General features: G+C 38.2%; 1 protein-coding gene across 1 annotated transcript in view; it reads left to right on the plus strand.

Annotated features, from left to right (window-relative positions):
- plch1 (phospholipase C, eta 1) overlaps window positions 1-26,628 on the plus strand; it is a 108,892-nt gene that overhangs the window by 69,766 nt on the left and 12,498 nt on the right. The window contains exons 10-16 of the mRNA XM_067390632.1: window positions 6,408-6,579; window positions 10,898-11,005; window positions 16,078-16,239; window positions 21,027-21,089; window positions 22,104-22,189; window positions 25,107-25,204; window positions 25,767-25,946. Coding sequence (XP_067246733.1) covers window positions 6,408-6,579; window positions 10,898-11,005; window positions 16,078-16,239; window positions 21,027-21,089; window positions 22,104-22,189; window positions 25,107-25,204; window positions 25,767-25,946 — 869 coding nt within the window. The remainder of the gene's footprint in view (window positions 1-6,407; window positions 6,580-10,897; window positions 11,006-16,077; window positions 16,240-21,026; window positions 21,090-22,103; window positions 22,190-25,106; window positions 25,205-25,766; window positions 25,947-26,628) is intronic.

The following is a 26,628-nucleotide window of genomic DNA, read 5'->3' on the forward strand; positions in this document are numbered from 1 at the left end:
TGTGGTCTGGCATTGTCATGTTGGAAAATGCAAGGTCTTCCCTGAAAGAGACGATGTCTGGATGGGAGCATATGTTGTTCTAGAACTTGGATATACCTTTCAGCATTGATGGTGCCTTTCCAGATGTGTAAGCTGCCCATGCCACATGCACTCATGCAACCCCATACCATCAGAGATGCAGGCTTCTGAACTGAGCGCTGATAACAACTTGGGTTGTCTTTGTCCTCTTGAGTCCGGATGACGTGGCGTCCCAGTTTTCCAAAAAGAACTTCAAATTTTGATTAATCTGACCACAGAACAGTTTTCCACTTTGCCACAGTCCATTTTAAATGAGCTTTGGTCCAGAGAAAACTCCTGCGCTTCTGGATCATGTTTAGATATGGCTTTTTTTTTTTGACCTATAGAGTTTTAGTCGGCAACGACGAATGGCACGGTGGATTGTGTTCACCGACAATTTTTTCTGGAAGTATTCCTGAGCCCATGTTGTGATTTCCATTACAGTAGCATTCCTGTATGTGATGCAGTGCCGTCTAAGGGCCCGAAGATCACGGGCATCCAGTATGGTTTTCCGGCCTCGACCCTTACGCACAGAGATTGTTCCAGATTCTCTGAATCTTTGGATGATATTATGCACTGTAGATGATGATAACTTCAAACTCTTTGCAATTTTTCTCTGAGAAACTCCTTTCTGATATTGCTCCACTATTTTTGGCCGCAGCATTGGGGGAATTGGTGATCCTCTGCCCATCTTGACTTCTGAGAGACACTGCCACTCTGATAGGCTCTTTTTATACCCAATCATGTTGCCAATTGACCTAATAAGTTGCAAATTGGTCCTCCAGCTGTTCCTTATATGTACATTTAACTTTCCCGGCCTCGTATTGCTACCTGTCCCAACTTTTTTGGAATGTGTAGCTCTCATGAAATCCAAAATGAGACAATATTTGGCATGACATTTCAAAATGTCTCACTTTCATCATTTGATATGTTATCTATATTCTATTGTGAATAAAATATAAGTTAATGAGATTTGTAAATTATTGCATTCCTTTTTTATTCACAATTTGTACAGTGTCACAACTTTTTTAGAATAGGGTTTGCATATATATGTGTATAATACAAATTGCTTATTGGCTGAATATTCATATTCAGCTTCAAAAGGGAATTTCATGTGTTTTCATGTGTGATAGACTGTTATCTCAAAAATAATCTAGATGGGCTTGCAGACCTTGTGTTTGCTTTTCTTCATTTTAAGATTATCAGATAAGGCACCCATTGAGTTGCATGACATAAAAATTATATTTAATTTGTTGTGGAAAATTGTTTTGTTTTTCACTATGAGGATAAGTACAGTAATAATTGAAGAGGACTTTTTGTACCACTGCCTAGATTATCCTAGAAAACTACCTGTCTCTTTAATGGTGTTTTATCATTAAACAGCCACCTGTTTCAGCTAATGGCTCACCATAATGGAGCAAATGAGCTTTTAGCACATGCACATCACATGCAAATTACTCTCACCATATCCCATGACACCTGCTGAGACAGCACCGCTGTGACTGTAGCCCTACAGGGCATCTTTTTAGTCTTTCTGATTCTCTTGTTTTTTCATGAGTGTGAGGGGAATGTCACTCATCATGTAGAGCTTTTTAAACCCAGAGGGTTTCCCTGATTCCCAGACAGAAACACTAAAATAGATATATCTGTGTACTCCCTGTTGATATATAGAATATGTAGCAATCAAATTCAGAATCCGTGTGAAAAAAAAAATGTTTTTCTTGATCAGTGTTTTTGTCTGGTTTGGTCATGGATAATTTTAAAATTGTGTTTTCCAGGCCTGAAAATGTACTGAAATCTTAAAAAGTTTGTAAATTTGTTTAATAAATATATATTCTGCTTTAAAAATAGTTAATTGCTAGATATTTATAGATTTTTCTCAGCTAGATGTTGCATTTTTATATTATTGATGCTTATTGTACACTAATAAGTGTAATCATTTAAATTTGTACCTGAAAGGTTCATTGATCAAAATGTATCACAACCCTTTTTCTAGTACATAAACATCCTTAAAACAGGGTAAATTTACTGGAGAAGCAAAAGAAGAAGTGTAAACTTCAGAAAAATATAATTAAATATTAAATTAATAACCTCACTAATGTTAAGAAAAAATCTAATTCAATGCATAGTTATACCCTGAAAATACTTAATATCTTGTGCATATATATATATAAATTTATCTTAAAGACAGTTTCATTGGAAAACAAGACCAGTGTTGGGTGTAATTAATTACTAAGTAATTAATTATTTGAATTTAATTACTTTTCCCTTGAAAAAGTAAAGTAAGGGATTACTCTTAATTTTTCTGTAATTTAATTACAGTTAATTCTGATGTAATTGCATTAAATACTGTAGACTATAGAACATTTCTATATAAAATAATAGCGGATTTAAGATCTAATGTTAAAATGTTATAATGTTTTTAATGCAAAATTCTTCCTTTAAATATATACTTTGGTAACTTTGCAATTTTATATTATTTATTTGAAAGAATTAAAGCAGCAGTTTCATGTCTGTCCTTGTATTGTTCAACTGGTCGAGGTCGATATGGGATTTAGAAAGTCATTAGTAATAAGTAATGCAATACTTTTTAGAGGGAGTAATTAGTGCATAAATCTGTTGAAGATGTAATTAGTAGCTACTAATGCTGTCAAACAATTAATCGCAATTAATTGCATCCAAAATAAAAGTTTGTGTGTGTGTACTGTGTATATTTATTGTGTATATAAAAATACACACACATGTATGTATATGTCATGAATCCTGTCAAGTTCCGGACTACATCTCCCATCATCCTCTCTGCCACTCACCTGCACACACTTAACACTAATCACTAATCATCACACCCAGCTGCAGCTCATTACCAGGACTATTAAAGACTCTTACACACATCACCTCACTGCTAGGTCTTGTTTTCCCAAGTGTTGCATTTCCAAGCGTTACTTCCTGTCTGCCTGTCCTGTGTTACCGTTCCTGCCTGTTTCCTGTTTGTTGACCCGTTGCTGCCTGTCCTGACCATCGCCTGCACCTTGACTACGATTCTGCCTGTTCCTTGTTGTTCCCGTTTGCTCCCGTTTGACCCTGCCTGTATGACAACGCTCACTGTAAATAAAGCTTTGCATTTGGATCCCTACCTGAGTCCCGCCTTCGTTACAGAAGACCTAGCCATCCTCAGATCCAGCAGCTTGGTGAGTGTTCCAGTCTCAGCTATCATGAATCCGTCTGCTCAATTAATGTGTCTCCGTCAGGGAGAGAGAACCATTGAGGAGTATGTCATGGACTTTATAGAACTGGCACCGTTAACTTGTTTTAATGAGGTGTGCCTCATGATATTCTTCCGCGGTGGACTATCTGACCTGCTCAGTTCCGTCATGCCATTGCATCAGCCTGAGGGGTCGTTGGAGCAATATATTGTCCTCGCATTGCAGCTGAGTGGCTCTAGTTTTACCGTGGGTGTCGCGGAGGAACACGTCACCACGTTGCATCACATAATGGCTGCCGCTAAAGAGGACATTCACAAGATGGCGTCTACAACAACAACAACGCCAGTTCATACCCCCGCTGATCGCCCAGAGTCAAGTCACGTCTTCGCTGATCACCTAGAGCAACGTCACGCCTTCGTTGATCGCCCAGAGCAATGTCACGTCGCCGCTGATCGCCCAGAGCACCGTCATGCCTTCGCAGATCGCCCAGAGCAACGTCACGCCTTCGTTGATCGCCCAGAGCAATGTCACGTCGCTGCTGATCGCCCAGAGCACCGTCATGCCTTCGCAGATCGCCCAGAGCAACGTCACGCCTTCGCTGATCGCCCAGAGCAATGTCACGTCGCCACTGATCGCCCAGAGCCACGTCACGTCTCTAGATCAGTCAGAGAACGGCAAGGATTACGTTCCAGTGTGGTTGACCCACCGCTGATTTCAGCACGGGCGGCTGGTATTCCCAAGCATACACCAGCCGTCTCATTCTCAATCCCGCCGGCCGCGCCGCTCTCAAGCCAGCCGGCCGCTTCGCTCTCAAGCCAGCCGGCCGCTTCGCTCTCAAGCCAGCCGGCCGCTTCGCTCTCAAGCCAGTCTGCCGCTTCGCTCTCAAGCCAGTCTGCCGCTTCGCTCTCAAGCCAGTATGCCGCTTCGCTCTCAAGCCAGTCTGCCGCTTCGCTCTCAAACCAGTCTGCCGCTTCGCTCTCAAGCCTGCCGGTTGCTACGCTCTCAAGCCTGCCGGTTGCTACGCTCTCAAGCTCGCCGGTTGCTACGCTCTCAAGCTCGCCGGTTGCTACGCTCTCAAGCTCGCCGGTTGCTACGCTCTCAAGCTCGCCGGTTGCTACGCTCTCAAGCTCGCCGGTTGCAACGCTCTCAAGCTCGCCTGTTGCAACGCACTCAAGCGCCCTGGACGCGATGGACAAAATGGCTGCTTTGCCAGTGCCCACGGGCAAGATGGCCGCCCCTTCGGTGTCTGTGGACGTAGGGGTCGTTCCAGCCGTTGAGTTGGCTGCAGCCAGTGAGTCCGCTCCAGAGCCCACTCTCCTTGTTAGTCCTGCCATGGCCAAGAGGGCTGTTTTCACTTTTTATGTTCTGGCTGTCCTACGTGCGTGGAGGATGCACTCGAGCGCAATTGACTTTGAAACTGTATGCCAGCCCGAGCTCGCTGCCGTCCCAGAGCAGTACGAGCCCGCTGCCGTCCCAGAGCTGCCCGCTCTCCCTGATACAGACACGGAGGTCGTCACCGAGCTGCCCGCTCTCCCTAATACGTCTGCCCTGCTGCCGGCGCCACCCGAACTCCTTGCCCACGAGCCCGTTACGGACCCCGCTGAAATCCCCAAGAACTTTTTGGGGGGGGGCAGTATACCTGAGGGTGGGGAGCTTGTGGGTGGGGACCTTGCCTGGACACTGCCGTTTTCAGACTTTGAACTACTAGGGCCATTTATGGACTCATTGTTGCGGCTGCCCAAGCCGCCTAACCTGCCGTGGCTGCCCAAGCCACCCGACCTGCCGTGGCTGCCCAAGCCGCCTGACCTGCCGTGGCTGCCCAGGCCACCCGACCTGCCGTGGCTGCCCAGGCCATCTGACCCGCCATGGCCGCCCGTGGCACCTGACCCGCCGTGGCCGCCCGTGGCACCTGACCCGCCGTGGCCGCCCGTGGCACCTGACCCGCCGTGGCCGCCCGTGGCACCTGACCCGCCGTGGCCGCCCGTGGCACCTGACCCGCCGAGGCCGCCGGCCCACTATGGCTGCCTGAGTTCCTGGACCTGCCCTGGAGACCTCCGTACCCGCCTGCACATCCAGTATCTCCTGCCTGTAGGTCTCCAGGGCACCCACCCCCCCTCCCCAGTTGTGCCATCTACGGCGCGAGGACGCGCCTTCCGGGAGGGGGACATTCTGTCATGAATCCTGTCAAGTTCCGGACTACATCTCCCATCATCCTCTCTGCCACTCACCTGCACACACTTAACACTAATCACTAATCATCACACCCAGCTGCAGCTCATTACCAGGACTATTAAAGACTCTTACACACATCACCTCACTGCTAGGTCTTGTTTTCCCAAGTGTTGCATTTCCAAGCGTTACTTCCTGTCTGCCTGTCCTGTGTTACCGTTCCTGCCTGTTTCCTGTTTGTTGACCCGTTGCTGCCTGTCCTGACCATCGCCTGCACCTTGACTACGATTCTGCCTGTTCCTTGTTGTTCCCGTTTGCTCCCGTTTGACCCTGCCTGTATGACAACGCTCACTGTAAATAAAGCTTTGCATTTGGATCCCTACCTGAGTCCCGCCTTCGTTACAGTATATATAAAATAATAAATATATAGATATATACATGTAAATATTTCTCAAATGCATGTATGTATGTATTTATATATACAAAATAAATATACACAGTACACACACATATATTATGAAAACACAAACTTTTATTTTGGATGCAATTAATTGTGATTAATCGTTTGACAGCACTAGTATCTAGTAATTAAATTACTTCTTTAGAGTAACTTACCCAACACTGAACAAGACTAAAAATACTGATTAAGAGGAAGATGCGTGGTGTTTTCTCACATGCTTTTGGAAACACCTTGTTAGAGCAATCTCAAGATCTTTTTTTGAGTGTGCAGATCATAAATGAAGTAAACAGAACAGGAAGACGGTAAGGGAAAGAAAGCAGAAAGAGAGACTGACAGGAAAGCATGAGATTGCAAGAGAGAGAGAGCATGACAGTGAAGATGAGTCAAGATGAAAGAAATACGGATGAAAGGTTAATGTCGGAGGAAGGCAGAGAGCAGCTGCTGACTGTTCTCGCTGTTCCCTGGTTTGTGATTACTGTCACCCTCATCCTTTCTCTCTCTGTCTCCTGCTGCGTCAGGTTCCCCGTCATCCTTTCCATAGAGAATCACTGCAGCATTCAGCAGCAGAAGAAGATCGCTCAGCACCTAAAAGAGATCTTCGGAGACAAGCTGGATGTGGCGGAGGCCCTGAACAAAGACCCCAAGCAGATCCCCAGCCCGAACAGCCTCAAAGGGAAGATACTCTTAAAGGTACGATGTGAACTTCTGAGTTTCTGCTGCTTACCAAAACCTCAAATCCTCAATTATGCTTTTCTTTTTCCTGCTTTTGTTCTGTTCCCCACTATTCTCTCTTTTATTTGTTTCTTTTGTTAAAGGATTAGTTCACTTTCAAATGAAAATTAGCCCAAGCTTTACTCACACTCAAGCCATGCTAGGTGTTTATGACTTTCTTCTTTCTGATCAACACAATCAGAGAAATATTAATAAATATCCTGATGCATCCAAGCTACACTCTAAAAAATGCTGGGTTAAAAACAACCCAAGTTGGGTTGAAAATGGACAAACCCAGCGATTGGGTTGTTTTAACCCAGCAGTTGGGTTAAATGTTTGCCCAACCTGCTGGGTAGTTTTACTTAACTCAACTATTGTTTAAAAATTACAGTATTGCTTACTTAAAATGAACCCAAAATATCTTGAAAATTAACATTTATTAACATTTTAATTTCATTTTAGATTCATTTTAAGTCAGCCATATAGTCATTTTCAAACAATAGTTGGGTTAAATAAAAATACCCAGCAAACATTTAACCCAACTGCTGGGTTAAAACAACCCAATCGCTGGGTTTGTCCATTTTCAACCCAACTTGGGTTGTTTTTAACCCAGCATTTTTTAGAGTGTAGTGTTGCTTTCGTCAAGGGAAATTATGACTAAATATCGTCATCAACGAACCTTTATCACGTGACGAAAACGAAACGAGACAAGACGCAACGTAAATGCTGGTCATGTGATGATGACTAAAATTAAATGTATAATGCAATATTGTTGACGAATAGAAACGAGACTAAATGTGGTTTACAAAATAAAAACTATACTAAAATGTCTCTTCATTTCGTTGACCAAAACGAGACGGAATTTTATAACATAAAGCAATGCATTTGTGTAAGAAAAATATCCATATTTAACACTTTATAAAGTAAAATATCTAGCTTCCGCCATTTCCGTATTTAACTTTCAAAACGCTTACGCTACATCCTACACCTTCCGTATTCAACTTATGAAAATGCAGGTCAGTTACACTTTTTTCATAAGTTGAATACAGAAGGTGGTCGGGCAGAAGCTACATATTTTACTTTAGAACTTGTTAAATATGGATATTTTTCTTACACAAAAAGATGCTTTAACTTCTGTTCTTCAGAAGGCCTTTATTAACCCCCGGAGCTGTGTGGAGTACGTTTATGATGGATAGATGCACTTTCTTGAGCTTCAAACTCGTTAGACCCGTTGGAATGATTTTTTTAACTATATCTTCATAGTTATCGTTCTTCATGTGAACTGGCCTTTACACTTCAGTCTTTTCCTCACACAAAGCTATTATGCTGCTTCAGAACACAAAGAATGTGTGGATGCTTTTTGTTGTTTTTAAACCTTGAGTTGAGATATTTTATAGTAGTAAATGATGACAGAATTTTCATTGTGGCTAAATTATTTCTTTAAAGATGTAATGGGATGACAGGTGGTCAGTCGGATGAGAAGAAAGTGTTGCTATGTGTAAATATGGACGTCATTGTGCCAGCGAGGAGCTTGGCATTAGTAAAACAGGTCAAGACAGATGGCACTGCCAGCCTGTGACTCTACAGGCCTCTCCTAGTTGAGCAAACAGTGACGGCAGACTCTCAAACCCAGCAGGGAGCCTTTGTGATTGGAGCACACTTGAGTAAATCCCCTGCACTCGAACACGGGTCTCCTTTGATTACACACACACACTTAAACATGTCACAATGTCAGCTCCCTCCACCAGACTGTTTGTGCAAACTCTGTAGGTCAAAAGCACGGAATTGATTTTCCCTCCGTCTTGTCCTTCCACCGGTGACTCTTATTTCCCATCAGCCCTCACACAAGTGTGTTTGTGAGAGAGACCGACAGACGAGGAGGAGACAAGGGTTTGTGCTTGGAGTTTTAGGTTTATTGACACTTAAACGTGTTTCAGTGCTCTGAAGAGTCTAAGACACTCTTTATCCTCAGCGTACCAAATGAGGGTCCTCTGTTGTCTGAATAACAGGTTATTAAAGGGGATCTATTACCTCTTTTCACAAGATGTAATATAAGTCTCTGGTGTCTCCAGAATGTGTCTGTAAAGTTTCAGCTCAAAATCCCCCACCGATCATTTATTATAGCTTGTCAAATTTGCTCCTATTTGGGTGTGAGTAAAAACACGCCGTTTTTGTGTGTGTCCCTTTAAATGCAAATGAGCTGCTGCTCCCGCCCCCTTTCCAGAAGAGGGCGGAGCTTTAACAGCTCAACAACAACAAAGCTGGAGAATCTCACGCAGCCAAAATGATGACGACACTGATGGAGAGTCTCAGGAAGAACTTTTTGGCGGTGCCGTGGGTGAAAACGTGCATATTAAGGGGCAATAATATTATAATAACATCCTCTTCCTACGTCACAAGGGGAGCGAAATCCGAGTGCCTCGTTTTTTTACATGCTTGCAAAGAAATGTTTCCAAAACAAAGTTACTGGGTTGTACTTTTTGGTTACACTTTATTTTAAGGTGTCTTTGTTACACTGTAACTATACATTTAAGTACTGAGTAATGTTAAGAAACTGCATGTACTTACTATAGGGTTAGGATTAGGTTTGATTTAGGGTTAGTTGCATGTAATTATGCATAATTTATAGTTATTACTATAGTAACTACATGTAACATATGTAACAATGACACTGTTATCTCCTTTTTCACATTTTAGATGCACCACGGACTCGATTAAAGCACTTAACCCTTGTGCGGTATTCGTTTGGAGACCCCGGCAACAAAATGCAATTTTGTAACAATATATTTTTTAAAAACCAATGTAATTTTACTCTGTTTATTAATGTTTTTACACAACAGTTTTTGGATGATTTGTGATATCTGTTAAATTTATATAAATAAATTTAAAAAATATTTTTAAATAGGTTTTTATGCAAAAGCAGCTTTTTATGTAAAATTCACTTTATAAAAGGCCCATATTTCTAACTTTCATTCATGTGGATAACATGGATAATTTGACATGGTTTAGTGTAAGATTTTTGCCCATCTTTTGGAAAATGCAGTTATAAAAGTAAAAAGACTATAATTTTTACCAGTAGATGGCTGTAAAGCTCCACTATATGCTATGTGCTATTTGAATGACTGAAAGATGTCTTTTTACAAGTTTTTTTTTCAGTTGGATTCATATCTAAATGTTATGAAATCACAATTATAACAATAAAAATTACTTTTTGTCAAAGTTTAGCATTTTTTGTACTGAAAAAAATCAGTTTTTCAATAATATCATCAATAATGTAACCCCACTTAGAAACTGGACAAAATCCATTCTCAAAATCAGAAACAACGCACAACACACACAGACAGAAATGAAGTGGCACACTTCCAAAAATGCAAAAAACATCCCCAATACAAAAAGAACATGCTCACACACACACACGCACACACAAAAATAAAAAAAATATTTATTTTATTATTTTATTATTTTTATTAGAAAATTATTATTGAAAACTGATTTATTTTTACTTTTAAAACTGCATTTTTCAAAAGATGGGCAAAAATCTTACACTAAACCATGTCAAATTATCCATGTTATCCACATGAAAGACAGTTAGAAATCTGGGCCTTTTATAAAGTGAATTTTACATAAAAAGCTGTTCATGCTTAAAAAATATTTTTTAATTTATTTTTATAATTTTAAAAGATATCACAAAACCTCCAAAATGTAGAGAAAAAACATTAATAAACAGAGTAAAATTACATTGGTTTTTAAAAAATATATTATATTGTTACAAAATTACATTTTGTTGCCTGGGGTCTCCAGAGACCCCGAAGACCACGAGTGTTACTATTTTTTTTTTACAGTAACATAAAAACAAGATATCACTTCCAATTTTTATTTGTAGATCTTAAAAGTGTTAACCACTGTACAAAGTCTCATGCCATTTGAACAAAGGGAAAAAAAAATTTTATTTGAGCAATCGTCGCTTGGGGTCTCAAAATAACCCGAAGACCGCACAAGGGTAATTTTCATGATATGTCCCCTGAGAAAACATTGCATTTCAGTCTTCCTGAAAAGAAAATGTTACTTTATTGGCCCCGGGGCTGCATACTACACTTATCTTCCGCCTGTGTCCAAGAGCCATTAGTATGGATTCAGTTCTAGTGTCAATATCTGAGGTGCTGTGTCAACACACACCAGCTGTCGATGGTTTAAACAGAGGTGAAACACTATCTAACACTCAATAATGGGGTTGTTTGCTGACAAGTACTGTAAAAATGATTATTGAAGCATTCATTGCTCCTTTTTTTGTCTGTAGGGGAAACGTCTTCCTCCGTACCTGTCTGCTGATGCTGAAGAGGGTGAGGTGTCTGACGATGACAGTGCTGATGAGATTGAAGATGACTTCAAGCTGAAGAATAGCATGGTAAGACTGTAACACACACCGGTTAATGTTGAGCTGGGAGATTGATCACTAAAAAACACACACACACACACACACACTCAGCAGAGAGATTTCAATCATTTTTGCACTACAAAGGTACATGTATTTTTTTATATGGGTGGGCATGCACTGAAACGTATTGATTACAAAACGAAAACATCTCTAAAGTTGTTTGTCCTTAAAAGGCTTTACATTTTAAGACAAACATACTTTACGCAAATACAATGACACAGATGTGTAGAAGAAAACATTAATAAACGCTAATAAACACTGTTGTGCCCCATGCAACAACATTGAGAATGCATTTACAGTATGATGTATTATGAATTGTGATCCAACACATTACAAATCAAATGTCACACACATTTGTTTTGTCGCACACTGAAACAAATTATGTTATAGTAAATTATACTTTAATTTACTGCAGAAAAACAAAGATTTTATTAATATTTAAAAAAAACTTCATAAATATGAATGAAATAATTTGTGACAGAAACAAATTTGGAAAAAAAAAAAATATATATATATATATATTCCAGATTCCCTTCTGATTTAAAAAAAAAAAAAAAAAAATGTACACAAGGATTAAGCAAAATACAAACAGACAAAAAGCGCAATAAACTATCTGTAAATGTGGCAGGCAGCAATATAAGTGAAACAAAGACAAGGTTAAAGAAGCTTAAGTTTATTGTAAAGAACTAAATTTGAATAAAAATCATTATTGTAACCATTCATCAGTACACAAGAGCTTAAAGTGGAAAATATTATCCCCTTGTTTGCATATGACACACGTCAAACTCAATCAAGCTTATGTTTTAAAGTCTCCCTGCAGTCAATAATTTTATCCCTTAAAACTCATCTTTGATAATCAAAATGACATATTTTTTTCCTTCTTCATGCCTTAAAATAGCTTGAATGTAACTCTACACCCTTGCTTCATTTAGTAAACGAAGCCACATGAATATGCAAATTAGTCTCCGCCTCCACTCAATTGCACCAGCTCGGATTACCTGATCCACTTTCTCAACTGTAGTAAACACTACGCTGGCAATTGTAAATATTGGTTTAATTCAGCCATATAAGTTTGAAGCAGAAACTGATTCAGAAAAAGAAGTGAAAGAGTGAATTATACAGGCTCGTTGAATGGTAATGCATTTTATGAATTGCTCTGTACGATGTCAGACACTTGACGGTAATTGATATTAGGCTTTGGCTTGACTACGTTATCAAACAGCTAATAATGTGCTGTTAATGTTCAACAAACCATCATTTTAGAAAGTCATAGAAGAAAAGTGTGACGGGATTGGTACCATGTTTGTACGGAAGAGGATTAGGGCCAAGCAATAATAAAAAATAAAACCATCTCGAGATTAAAGTTGTTAAATTTCGAGAAAAAAATCTTTAAATTTAGAGAAAAAAGTTTAGATAATGTTGAGAATAAAAAAATGTTAAATTACGAGAACAAATTCATTAAATTATGAGAAAAATGTCGTTAAATTACGAGAAAAAAGTTGAGATAAAATGTTGAGAATAAACTCGTTAAATTACGAGAAAAAAAGACGTTAAATGACGAGAACAAATTTGTTAAATTATGAGAAAAATGTTGTTAAATTTCGATAAAAAGATCGAGATAAAATGTTGAGTATAAACTCTTTAAATTACGAGAAAAAACTCATTAAATTACGAGAATAAATTTGTTAAATTATGAGAAAAATGTCGTTAAATTTCGATAAAAAGATCGAGATAAAATGTTGAGTATAAACTCTTTAAATTACGAGAAAAAACTCATTAAATTACGAGAATAAATTTGTTAAATTATGAGAAAAATGTTGTTAAATTTCGATAAAAAGATCGAGATAAAATGTTGAGTATAAACTCTTTAAATTACGAGAAAAAACTCATTAAATTACGAGAATAAATTTGTTAAATTATGAGAAAAATGTCATTAAATTACGAGAACAAATTCGTTAAATTATGAGAAATGTTGTTAAATTACGAGAAAAAAGTTGAGATAAAATGTTGAGAATAAACTCGTTAAATTACAAGAAAAAAGACGTTAAATTACGAGAACAAATTCGTTAAATTATGAGAAAAATGTCGTTAAATTTCGATAAAAAATTTAACAATAATGTTGTTAAATTACGAGAAAAAAGTTGAGATAAAATGTTGAGAATAAACTCGTTAAATTACAAGAAAAAAGACGTTAAATTACGAGAACAAATTCGTTAAATTATGAGAAAAATGTCGTTAAATTTCGATAAAAAGATCGAGATAAAATGTTGAGTATAAACTCTTTAAATTACGAGAAAAAACTCATTAAATTACGAGAATAAATTTGTTAAATTATGAGAAAAATGTCATTAAATTACGAGAACAAATTCGTTAAATTATGAGAAATGTTGTTAAATTACGAGAAAAAAGTTGAGATAAAATGTTGAGAATAAACTCGTTAAATTACAAGAAAAAAGACGTTAAATTACGAGAACAAATTCGTTAAATTATGAGAAAAATGTCGTTAAATTTCGATAAAAAGATCGAGATAAAATGTTGAGTATAAACTCTTTAAATTACGAGAAAAAACTCATTAAATTACGAGAATAAATTTGTTAAATTATGAGAAAAATTTCGTTAAATTTCGATAAAAAGATCGAGATAAAATGTTGAGTATAAACTCTTTAAATTACGAGAAAAAACTCATTAAATTACGAGAATAAATTTGTTAAATTATGAGAAATTAAATTCTCGAAATTTAATGACATTTTCCTCAAAATTTAACGAATTCTCGTAATTTAACGACTTTTTTTTGTAATTTAACGAATTTATTCTCAACATTTTATCTCGACTTTTTTCTCAAAATTTAACAATTTTTTTCTCGAAATTTAACAACTTTAATCTAGAGATGGTTTTATTTTTTTATTATTGCTTGGCCCTAATCCTCTTCCGTATGTTTGTGACGTAGAAAATGGACGTTTTTTGAAATTATTTTCGATACACTGCCAATTTAAGGAGAAAATACTGAGCAGTAATGATGATAAGTAATGAATTTGCACATGGTTTGCATATTAAAAACACCACACAGACATATAAACAACATTAAAAACTTTTCACTGCAGGGGGACTTTAAGATAAAAACAGAGAGAAGCTGTGCAACAGATACTACTAGCATGTCAGCGCCTGCGAGAGAGTAAATCTGCGGGTCTCCCTCGAGCTGCGGCACAACAAAGTACCGGCAGTTTATGAGAGCATAAGCTATGAAACACATAAGCACTGTGACACTTAAGAACTGTAATGATGGAGGTTAGTGGTACAATACATTAAAAAATCCTCTTATGTGGAGCAACTGACTATGTCATGCAAAATCGAGAGTGAATAGCTAAATGCGTCTATGTCGTCTGATATTATACTACTACACTTTATGTACAAATGCCTAATTATAATTACCAATAAGATCATGTTGCACTTTTAAATTTAAAATTTTTCACTTTTTCTGCTACTCAAGCTGTCTCTTTCTTTTCACGTGTTATCGCCCTCTCCGCCTCTAATGAAAATCTCTCACTTTTGATGGAGCCAGTATTTTGTCTGGCTGCCTCCTCACACCGTTCTGGCTCACAGTGAGCTGTTGGTGTCCATCTCTAAAAGCCGATCAATCACAGACTGCACCCCCGGTGAGCTTCTGTTTTTGTGGAAACACCTCTTATATGCAACAACATGGCCATTTGCCAAGAGATCCATCCAGCAGCGCTGCCGTTAGCAGAGCCTGCTTTACAATCCACCTGTTTCGACCAGATTTTGATGCTGAAATCGATTTATTTTCCTGGACTTATCAACAATAAATTGGTTTACTAGCACTTATTTTGTTGATCTCGATTGAAGAATGCTTTAATAGCATTTTAATGTACCCTTGCAAAATATTCATGTTGTTTTGTTTAGCAGCAATTAATGTTTAATGATCCACTCAGACAAGTCATTGCTGGGAGCCAGTTAAAGGTTTCTATCCTTCATCTCATTACATGCCTACTTAAACGTGTCAGGAAATACAAGAAGCACGCCGGCCCTGCTGGAAGTTGACGCTCATTATGGCTGAGAGATTTTGAAGCCATTTACCTGATCAAAAAAGAGAAAGAAATCAAACAAAAACAAAATGGATCCTATTTTTTGCATAATTGGAACACTTTGAGCCCTTTATTGCTCTCTCAGATCAGTATGCCCGGCTTTGATTTTTAATAAAATGACTCATGAATAGCCATTGAAGTGAAGAGAGAGAACACACATCACACCGCATGAGCAGTGCATATTTATTTTGGTACCCATTTAAAGTTACAGAATTAACATGTGTACCCTTGGAAAGGACGTACACTAGCATACTTATTATGGAAATTATATACTTAAAATGAATATACTTAAGTATGAACTAATGTAATGTTTCCGCACACTTAATTGTATCTTAATTGCCATTAAATGGCAAATTGATTAGAGTTTTTAAATCATTATTAAATGCTTTGCTTTTTGTGACCCACTCAAGTAGTACATCTTGATATGTAATTTCATAATTACTTCTGTTGTTTTTGTTATATGCTTAAAGTACAGCCGAATATACTGACAAGCATTTATGGTAACTATAATATACTTTAATATACTTGTTACATGTAGGTACTATAGTAATAACAAAAAATTATGCACAATTACATGCAATTAACCCTAAACCAAACACTCATCCTAACCATAAACCTTTAGTAAGTAAAAGCAAATGTGACATTAAAAAGCATCCATAATTGTGCTGTTTTGATGAGGGCTTCATCAGATCATTTCCTCATCTTAAGTAGCAAAATTGTACCTGGAAGCAAAGTTCCTATTTTTGTCAAAGCATGTTGAAACTCAGGCTTGATGCAGGATAGACTTTCTATTCTGTGAAGCTGACTTTATTAAGGCAGTTTTATATCTTCAGTTTTCAGTGTAAGTGGTCTTAGAAATAATGGACACTATTTTCTTCTTTAATCTCTTAAGAATATATATGTAGACTGCACATTTTGACACCACGCCTTTCTGCATTTCAGTCTAACGGGCCCAGTCAGCACCAGGTGGAGTCCCACATCAGGAAGAAGCTTGACTCTCTGATGAAAGAGTCTCAGATCGGGGACAAAGAGGACACAGACAGCTTCTCCATCCGAGCGCTGCTCCGTGCCACCCATGAGGGCCTCCAAAGAAACCTGCGCAAGGTAACATGCTCTTTCTAACTCTGAAATTCTGTGTAGAGATATTATGATGCAAGAAGCTGTTCTTAAAACAGCAAAATACAAACCCATCTCAGTCCCTACTATTAGAGGCAGCTCTAAAGAAAGAAAGAAACAGACAAAAACAGAGAAAAGAATTAAATAGCTAATCAGCTCTCACACATTAGTCTTGCAATCCAGAAAAAGACACGGAGCATCCCTTAATTAGCATTCGTTCTTCCTTCTTGCCCTATTATTAGACTCTGCGCTCTCTAAACATTCATTTTGATGTGCCGTTTGTAATGCACAGAGGGATTTTCTCTCCCCTCCAGTGTTCCTGCTTAATATTTATGGAAAAAAACAGAGAACCGTTGAGCGGGCGCTCAAATTAAGAGTCTGTCTGGAGATGATTTTAAGTTAATGTTGCACTAATTTTATGCATGACTGCATGTAAAAACGTCTCTCTCTCCATGCGTGACCACAAATACTCATTCGAATACATTCTGACACTCAAATGTTTGAGTTAGAATTAGATGCATTTAAAAGGATCGGTTCAATCACAAAATGGGAAATAAAACATCATTTACTAACCCTCATGTCATTTCAAACTCATTTATAAAACAAACGTGCGGAAGAAAATTGGGTGTACATTCGTTTCCACACAAAACTGCATTTATCAGTATGTACGTGAGCGGTGGCTACAATCGAATTTCACCTCAAGTCTCAGCTTGTGTATGCAAGTGAACTTAGCGTGATGTGGTGAAGAATTGTAATGAGAGCATTTTGTTCATTTAGATTGATGTTGAGTTCATTTAATCCAGAAAATTTGGTTGTTTATTTAACCCAGCATAATAAGTTGATTCATTTACTATAATACTAGTTTATCTTTTTTTGCCTCATACATGAATTAATGTTTACAGATTAACTTAGTTCCTCTAAACTTTTTTAAATACTCCACACAGCCAACTGTTTGCATAATAATTCCTATTTTCGATCATATTTTATACTATAGCATAATTTATATTGTTTTTAATACATATTGTCTACATTTAAGCTTGTTTAACAAATGTTAGAAGTAAAAATTAAACATTTAGAAGTCATTCAAATGTAGAGCCGCCGCCTGCGTTTCACTCATAGCCGAAAAATGCTGTGACTGACTCCATAACCTGTCCATAAATAATCAGTGTACACTTCTGAGAACATATTTTAACATCCTGAGTATTTATATCCTGTATCTTTTTGAATAAAATCATAAAATGTTATGCAAAGCATCAGGTCTTTCCATCACGACGCGACACTCGTTTAGGTTGCTCACATCATATGTTGCTTTGCATAAAATGTAACGATATACAGAATAATAATGAATTTTTAGATAAAATAAAACATACACAAACTTGTATTACACCGAAGACATGCACCAATTTGATGGAGCTGCACTGCTCTCCTGAAGAGGGCGCAAAAAGCATGCAATAAATAACTCAACGCCTGGGTTGTTACGTCTGACCCAGGATCTGGGTAACACAAAAACTACCCAAACACTGGGTTGTTACGTCTGACCCAAGATCTGGGTAACTCAAAAACTACCCAAACACTGGGTTGTTACGTCTGACCCAGGAACTGGGTAACACAAAAACTACCCAAACACTGGGTTGTTACATCTGACCCAGGATCCGGGTAACACAAAAACTACCCAAACACTGGGTTGTTACGTCTGACCCAGGAACTGGGTAACACAAAAACTACCCAAACAATGGGTTGTTACATCTGACCCAGGATCCGGGTAACACAAAAACTACCCAAACACTGGGTTGTTACGTCTGACCCAGGAACTGGGTAACACAAAAACTACCCAAACACTGGGTTGTTACATCTGACCCAGGATCCGGGTAACACAAAAACTACCCAAACACTGGGTTGTTACGTCTGACCCAGGAACTGGGTAACACAAAAACTACCCAAACACTGGGTTGTTACATCTGACCCAGGATCCGGGTAACACAAAAACTACCCAAACACTGGGTTGTTACGTCTGACCCAGGAACTGGGTAACACAAAAACTACCCAAACACTGGGTTGTTACATCTGACCCAGGATCCGGGTAACACAAAAACTACCCAAACACTGGGTTGTTACATCTGACCCAGGATCCGGGTAACACAAAAACTACCCAAACACTGGGTTGTTACGTCTGACCTAGGAACTGGGTAACACAAAAACTACCCAAACACTGGGTTGTTACATCTGACCCAGGATCTGGGTAACACAAAAACTACCCAAACACTGGGTTGTTACGTCTGACCCAGGAACTGGGTAACACAAAAACTACCCAAACACTGGGTTGTTACGTCTGACCCAGGAACTGGGTAACACAAAAACTACCCAAACACTTGGTTGTTACATCTGACCCAAGATCTGGGTAACACAAAAACTACCCAAACACTGGGTTGTTACGTCTGACCCAGGAACTGGGTAACACAAAAACTACCCAAACACTGGGTTGTTACATCTGACCCAAGATCCGGGTAACACAAAAACTACCCAAACACTGGGTTGTTACGTCTGACCCAGGAACTGGGTAACACAAAAACTACCCAAACACTGGGTTGTTACGTCTGACCCAGGAACTGGGTAACACAAAAACTACCCAAACACTGGGTTGTTACGTCTGACCCAGGAACTGGGTAACACAAAAACTACCCAAACACTGGGTTGTTACGTCTGACCCAGGAACTGGGTAACACAAAAACTACCCAAACACTGGGTTGTTACATCTGACCCAGGATCCGGGTAACACAAAAACTACCCAAACACTGGGTTGTTACATCTGACCCAGGATCCGGGTAACACAAAAACTACCCAAACACTGGGTTGTTACGTCTGACCCAGGAACTGGGTAACACAAAAACTACCCAAACACTGGGTTGTTACATCTGACCCAGGATCTGGGTAACACAAAAACTACCCAAACACTGGGTTGTTACGTCTGACCCAGGAACTGGGTAACACAAAAACTACCCAAACACTGGGTTGTTACGTCTGACCCAGGAACTGGGTAACACAAAAACTACCCAAACACTTGGTTGTTACATCTGACCCAAGATCTGGGTAACACAAAAACTACCCAAACACTGGGTTGTTACGTCTGACCCAGGAACTGGGTAACACAAAAACTACCCAAACACTGGGTTGTTACATCTGACCCAAGATCCGGGTAACACAAAAACTACCCAAACACTGGGTTGTTACGTCTGACCCAGGAACTGGGTAACACAAAAACTACCCAAACACTGGGTTGTTACGTCTGACCCAGGAACTGGGTAACACAAAAACTACCCAAACACTGGGTTGTTACGTCTGACCCAGGAACTGGGTAACACAAAAACTACCCAAACACTGGGTTGTTACGTCTGACCCAGGAACTGGGTAACACAAAAACTACCCAAACACTGGGTTGTTACGTCTGACCCAGGAACTGGGTAACACAAAAACTACCCAAACACTGGGTTGTTACATCTGACCCAGGATCCGGGTAACACAAAAACTACCCAAACACTGGGTTGTTACGTCTGACCCAGGAACTGGGTAACACAAAAACTACCCAAACACTGGGTTGTTACATCTGACCCAGGATCCGGGTAACACAAAAACTACCCAAACACTGGGTTGTTACATCTGACCCAGGATCCGGGTAACACAAAAACTACCCAAACACTGGGTTGTTACGTCTGACCCAGGAACTGGGTAACACAAAAACTACCCAAACACTGGGTTGTTACATCTGACCCAGGATCTGGGTAACACAAAAACTACCCAAACACTGGGTTGTTACGTCTGACCCAGGAACTGGGTAACACAAAAACTACCCAAACACTGGGTTGTTACGTCTGACCCAGGAACTGGGTAACACAAAAACTACCCAAACACTGGGTTGTTACATCTGACCCAAGATCTGGGTAACACAAAAACTACCCAAACACTGGGTTGTTACGTCTGACCCAGGAACTGGGTAACACAAAAACTACCCAAACACTGGGTTGTTACATCTGACCCAGGATCCGGGTAACACAAAAACTACCCAAACACTGGGTTGTTACGTCTGACCCAGGAACTGGGTAACACAAAAACTACCCAAACACTGGGTTGTTACATCTGACCCAGGATCTGGGTAACACAAAAACTACCCAAACACTGGGTTGTTACGTCTGACCCAGGAACTGGGTAACACAAAAACTACCCAAACGCTGGGTTGTTACGTCTGACCCAGGAACTGGGTAACACAAAAACTACCCAAACACTGGGTTGTTACGTCTGACCCAGGATCTGGGTAGCACAAAAATACTATACCCTAGGCTATAGTGTTTATAATGTTTGTAAATGTTTCGTTTTATTTAACGGCATTTAATATACATATAAATTAATGGTACTATTTGCAATTACGAGGTTAACAAATGTTTTTGAAGATCAATTTCTATTTCATGAGATTACTTCCTCTTCTTGGCCTGGTTACGTTTCTCTGTAAAAGTTCCTAAACCTTGAACTTTTAGGGGCGTGATATTCAAATGCCGATTGTTTTAAGCCGCCACATTTATCAACATACGATCATTGGTACGATGGGATCGACAGCATACGAATGTTTGATAAATCACACGTGAACCCTGATGTAAGATGATTTCTGTGCTCGTTTCCACGTTAGATTGTTAAATGAGGCCCATTACTTCTATGGAAAGTTCCCATAAAACATGGAAACTCAGTGTGTGTGTGTGTGTGTGTGTGTGTGTGTGTGTGTCTTCCAGAATTCCAAAGATGGCATGAAGAAATCCCAGAGCCGCTCCTTCATCAGCAACCTCAAGCACAAGGTCAGAATAAAGACCTTTTCCATTTTTCTCCCACTCTCTCGTCTTTTTCTTTCTCTCTTTTCTCAGTCTCTGCTGCTGAATCAGGTCTGACTATCCAACTTCATGTGTGTCTGCGCTGTCAGATGTTACATAAATCTGTCCTTTTTGCTGCCCAGAGGCAGAAGGATTTGAAGAATAATCGCTATTGATTTACTGAAGTGTGGAACAGATAATAAAAATGCATCAGTCATCCTGATCAGTTATCAGAGGGTCTATTTATTTTAAGCATACATTTACTGAGGTTATATAACAAAATACATACATTGATTTAGCACAACTGTTGACTTGTTATCTGATAGTCACTAGATCATATATGATTGTGTGTATGCATAACGACAGCTCTGAGCTCTGGAGGCATTCTCATATTTCATTCCCTGCATGAAAACACTCAGCGTCTCTTATATTGAATGTGGTCGGTTTGTAATTCAACACCTCAATAGCAAATCAATGAAGAGAGTAAACATTGCTCCGTAAGTTTGATCATTGGCTATTGTACAGGGCTGTCTACACTTTATTGATTTTTTTATTAAAATGCAATCAGGGTTGTGTTGCGGTTTCTCGTCTCCTGTAGATCACGTCCGTCATTCCTACAGGAGGAGGGCAGGCACGTCTCTCATGTGTGCGTGATATTTCCTCCCACTCTCGACGTTTGTCTGTGTGTGTGTTTATGAGGTCTCAAAGGTCCTTCTTTTGTTAGTAATGAGCTTAAAGCCTATAATTACTGTAGCTGTTATACATGGCTCCTCATGGCCCTAAAAAAGTTACATGATTTGGACGCTAGTCACGTCTGGCAAGTATTAATCCACAAACTCATGTGGTTATGTTAAGCATGCCCTTTAAAAGGGCCAGTGCTATTCTGTTCCTCTCTGTTGTGTGTAGGAGGAATTTCATTACCTCCCATCCAAAGGAAAGAAGTAAACATTCACTCCATGTACTTATTTAGCGTGCTGTGCATGTGTGTCTGTGTTTCCACAGAGGCATTCCAAGTCAAGGCTGAAATGTCAGAGCGTTGAAACAGATGATGACGGGCAGCAGGAACCATCAGGTGGACAATTCAACAGGTTTGTCTGTCTGTATATCTGTATTTTTGTTGGATAATGCACATTTTCTGTTTATTAACTCTTTCCCCACCAGCTTAAAAAAAAAAATTGCTGCCAGTCAGCACCTCTGAAAGCTTTCCATTGATGTATGGTTTGTTAGGATAGGACAATATTTGTCCGAAATACAACTATTTGAAAATTGCTTATAAAGTTGTCCAAATGAAGTCCTTAGCAATGCATATCCACTCACAAAAATACATTTTTTATATATTTACAGTAGGAAATTTACAAAATATATTCATGGAACATGATCTTTACTTCATATCCTGATGATTTTTGGCATAAAAGAAAAATATTTTCGATAATTTTGACCCATACAATGTATTGTTGGCTATTGCTACAAATGTACAGATATGTCATAAGAAAGAACAGTGTCTCTGCTTTTAAACAAACAAATAAACAAACAGTTTATTCTAGCTTCATGCATTTCTTTTTATCAACACTTGAATGTGGGTAAGTTTAATTAAAAAAAGCAACATTTTAAACTAAGAATTGAGAAAATCACGTTTTTGTCAAAAACTATGCCCGGTTCTGATTCAAAACAATGATGAAGTAGATCAAGCTTCACAGTCGTTTCCTCTTCAACATTTCATTCAGTAACGTTAGAAAGTTTTGATTTATATGCGGTTTAATGTTTCTCTTTTTAGAAGATGCATAATAGTATAACAGTGAAAACATGGATTGCCAGAAAATTCTTTCAATGGCAGGGAAGCGTTGTATCTTAAATGATGGGAAATGGTGGGGAAAGAGTTAAACATTTTGATTTTAAAAAATTAAATTAACTAATAAACCATTTTTGTGTATGTATACACTATACCATTCAAACGTTTGGAGTTTATATGATTTTTAAAGGTATTAAAGTTATTTTCTTGATTAAAAATATAGTAAAAACAGTAATTTTATGAAATAGTATTATCATTTAAAAGAACTATTTTCTATTTTAATGTATTTTAAAATGTAATTTATTTCTGTGATCAAAGTTGAATTGTCAGCATCATTACTTCAGTCTACTCCATATATACATAATAATTAAGAAACTTTATAATAATATATATAATAAATCATTACCTCTAAAAAATGCTGGGTTAAAAACAACCCAAGTTGGGTTGTTTTTAACCCAGTGATTGTGTTAAATGTGCTGGACAGTTTTATTTAATCCAACTATTGTTTAAAAATGACTATATGTCTGGCTTAAAATGAACCCAAAATAGGTAGGAAATTAGAAATCAGACACAATTACTAGAGGCAACAATAATAATCAAAAGATGAACATTTATTAATAAGCAATTTAATAAGTGTTTATTGTTTAATTATTATTCATTGAACTTATTAATAAATGTCAATTTCCAACACATTGAATTTTGGGTTCATTTTAAGCAAGCAATATTGTAATTTCTAAACAATTGTTGGGTTAAATAAAACTACCCAGCACATTGGGCAAACATTTAACCCATTTAACCCTGGGTTAAAACAACCCAATCGCTGGGTTTGTCCATTTTCAACCCAACTTGGATTGTTTTTAACCCAGCATTGTTTAGAGTATTGTATATCAGCTACCAGCACCAGTATTATCTGACTCCATCTGAATTCCACTGCAGTGTTTGCTGTTTGCCAGTCTTTTTATCCTCTTTTATTCGAGCTAGAAGTGGGCCATGGCCCTAGGTCTTTTCATGATGCTGCTCGAGCACTAAAAGATAAACCTAAAGTACATATGTGCAAGCATGAAAATAAGAGAGGGAGACGAAACAACTGAAATGCTAATGTATATTGGCCTAGGTCAGAGAATGAATATCACATTGAGCATAACTGGTCTGTGATGAAAGGCCGACAACCTGCAAGATCACATGATCACAAGCACTGAGTACTAGGTCAAAAGCGTCACTCCACCACTGCGATCCAGACACCTGAATCAGCTCCTCTTCATCATTTCATCATCATTTAATGAATTACTGCTGCCATGATTGCTAGACAACATGTACAGACATTTCATAAAATCACAAAATAGATTGACAAATTAACTGGAAAATAGAGCTGCGGTTTGTAATTAAGTCGCTATAACTTATAATGAGCCTAATTTACATATAGGAGACATGTTTGTGCTGAAGAGATTTATATTGAAATGCACTGAAATTACCGCAAGCACATGGCACAAGTGTTTCGTAGATTCACCCCATAATGTGGCAGTCATGAAGGGATTGTTAGTGTCTTATGTTAATGAGAATTTGCCATCATTTGTATGTTTAATGGGCTACATTAACACCATGAGGAAAGTCATTTGTAATGAAACCGTCACTCTGCAAGGGGCTTTTCTTATCTTTAATTTTCCTAGTCTAGGATGCAGTGATTGATTTAACAGGGTGCTGTCAGCGTTTGAGCTTAAATCTGGATCTCAAACCTCTCACTGCAAATGAAGTGTTTGAAGATGCATTGCATAATCAGTTATGAGGACATTTTCATTCGTTTATCTTATCTGAAAGTTTGGGATCTGTAAGATTTTTTTTATGTTTTTGAAAGAAGTCTCTTATGCTCACCAAAGCTGCATTTATTTGATAAAAAAAAAAAAAATACAGAAAAAATTAGTGAAATATTATTTCAATTTAAAATAATTATTTTCTATGTGAATATATTTTAAAATATAATTTTTTTCTGTGATGCAAAGCTGAATTTTCAGCATCATTACTTCAATCTTCAGTGTCACATGATCCTTCAGAAATCATTCTAATATGCTGATTTGCTGCTCAAAAAACATTTCTTATTAATATTAATGTTGAAAACAGCTGTGCTGCTTAATATTTTTATGGAAACCATAATACATTTTTTTTGGAGCAAAGTCATTATATCTGACACACTTTGTATATTTTGCTGTTTCTGTCTTCAGAGGTGGAAGGAGAAGGAAAACGATAAAGCTGAGTAGAGATCTATCAGACCTGGTGCTCTTCACCAACTCTGTGGCCTCTCAGGAGTGTTTAGATGAGGGTGAGAAATTTTTCTGTTTTACCTAATTATTATACCTATTGTTGATCCAAATATATATATTAGGGATGCACGATATATCGGCCAGTATCAGTCGATGTTCATTTTTAATGTTATCGTTATTGAGCTGATAAGAAAATTTGGACGATATATTAAAGCCGAAAAATAATGGATTATTTCGTTCAGCTGAGACAGTTCAGATGTGCACTGTCCGCCATTATGGTTTTGAATTGCTTGAAATATGATTAGAGTCACTTCAAAAGGAAAAAAAGTGCAATATACAGCGCAAGTCTGTCATATAGGTTACATAATATTATAATGAGAACATTATAATTCTGTGCTTGGGACATGGTGAGACTATTGTTTTTGTAATCAGGCTCTCAAAAATTATATAAAATGTTGGATTTAGATTTATCGTCCAATATATTGGTTATCGGCTTTCAAATATAAAGAATTATCGGTTATCGTTATCGGCCAAAATGTTCATATCGGTGCATCCCTTATATATATATATATATATGCATATATGCATCTAACCCAGACTTTCTCACGCCTTCTCTCTCAGGATCGCCCTTTAATGTTCTGTCGTTTAGCGAGACACGCGCTCAGCACCTGGTGCACCATCGATCTGAGCGCTTCCTGACTTTTAACCAACAACAGCTCTCTCGGATCTATCCCTCTGCCTACCGGATCGACTCCAGCAACTTTAACCCACAGACGTACTGGAATGTTGGTTGCCAACTAGGTGAGATAGATGTCCACACATAAACAAATGGACTCTCATAAATTCCCATACATGCATACATGCAAAAACTCTGTTGCTGTCATGCATGATTTCAACTGCCCCATTCAGTTATGTAAGAATACTGAAATTAATAATCAATAACCGAGTCACTCATATATCTGCATATGCAAATTAGGTTAAATATTTTAATTTATTATTCAGGATTTATCCATAAAGAAACTTTTCACTGATTTCCAGTGATTTTTATAAGCTCACTTACTGATATTGCTTGTAAAAAATTAGATCCATAATATCCAAATGCAGCTCTGACCCAGCTGACCCCCTTGTGTGAGTGTATTTGCACATGCGGTGTGTTTTAGCATGTATGTTCCCTGCTGCACGTCATCTGGGTCTTGGTTGTGTGGACAAATTGACAAGCTAGCTCACTTGTGCAATTCTGCATGTGCAAATGCATTTAGGAAAATGCACATATGCGATTTTCACATGCACACACAAGCACTATTCACATGAGTGACAAAGCTTTTACACAGACAAACACACATGCAATGGGGTCCAAAAGTCAGAGACTTACTAGAGAAAGTGCATTTGTTTTGCATTTTTGTTCAAATTTGAAAAATATATATATATAAGGAAGGCTTTTATGATCAACAAGATGCATTTATTTGATTAAAAAAATAAAGTA

This window comes from Chanodichthys erythropterus, chromosome 7 (genome assembly GCF_024489055.1).
Source record: "Chanodichthys erythropterus isolate Z2021 chromosome 7, ASM2448905v1, whole genome shotgun sequence".
NCBI lineage: Eukaryota > Metazoa > Chordata > Actinopteri > Cypriniformes > Xenocyprididae > Chanodichthys > Chanodichthys erythropterus.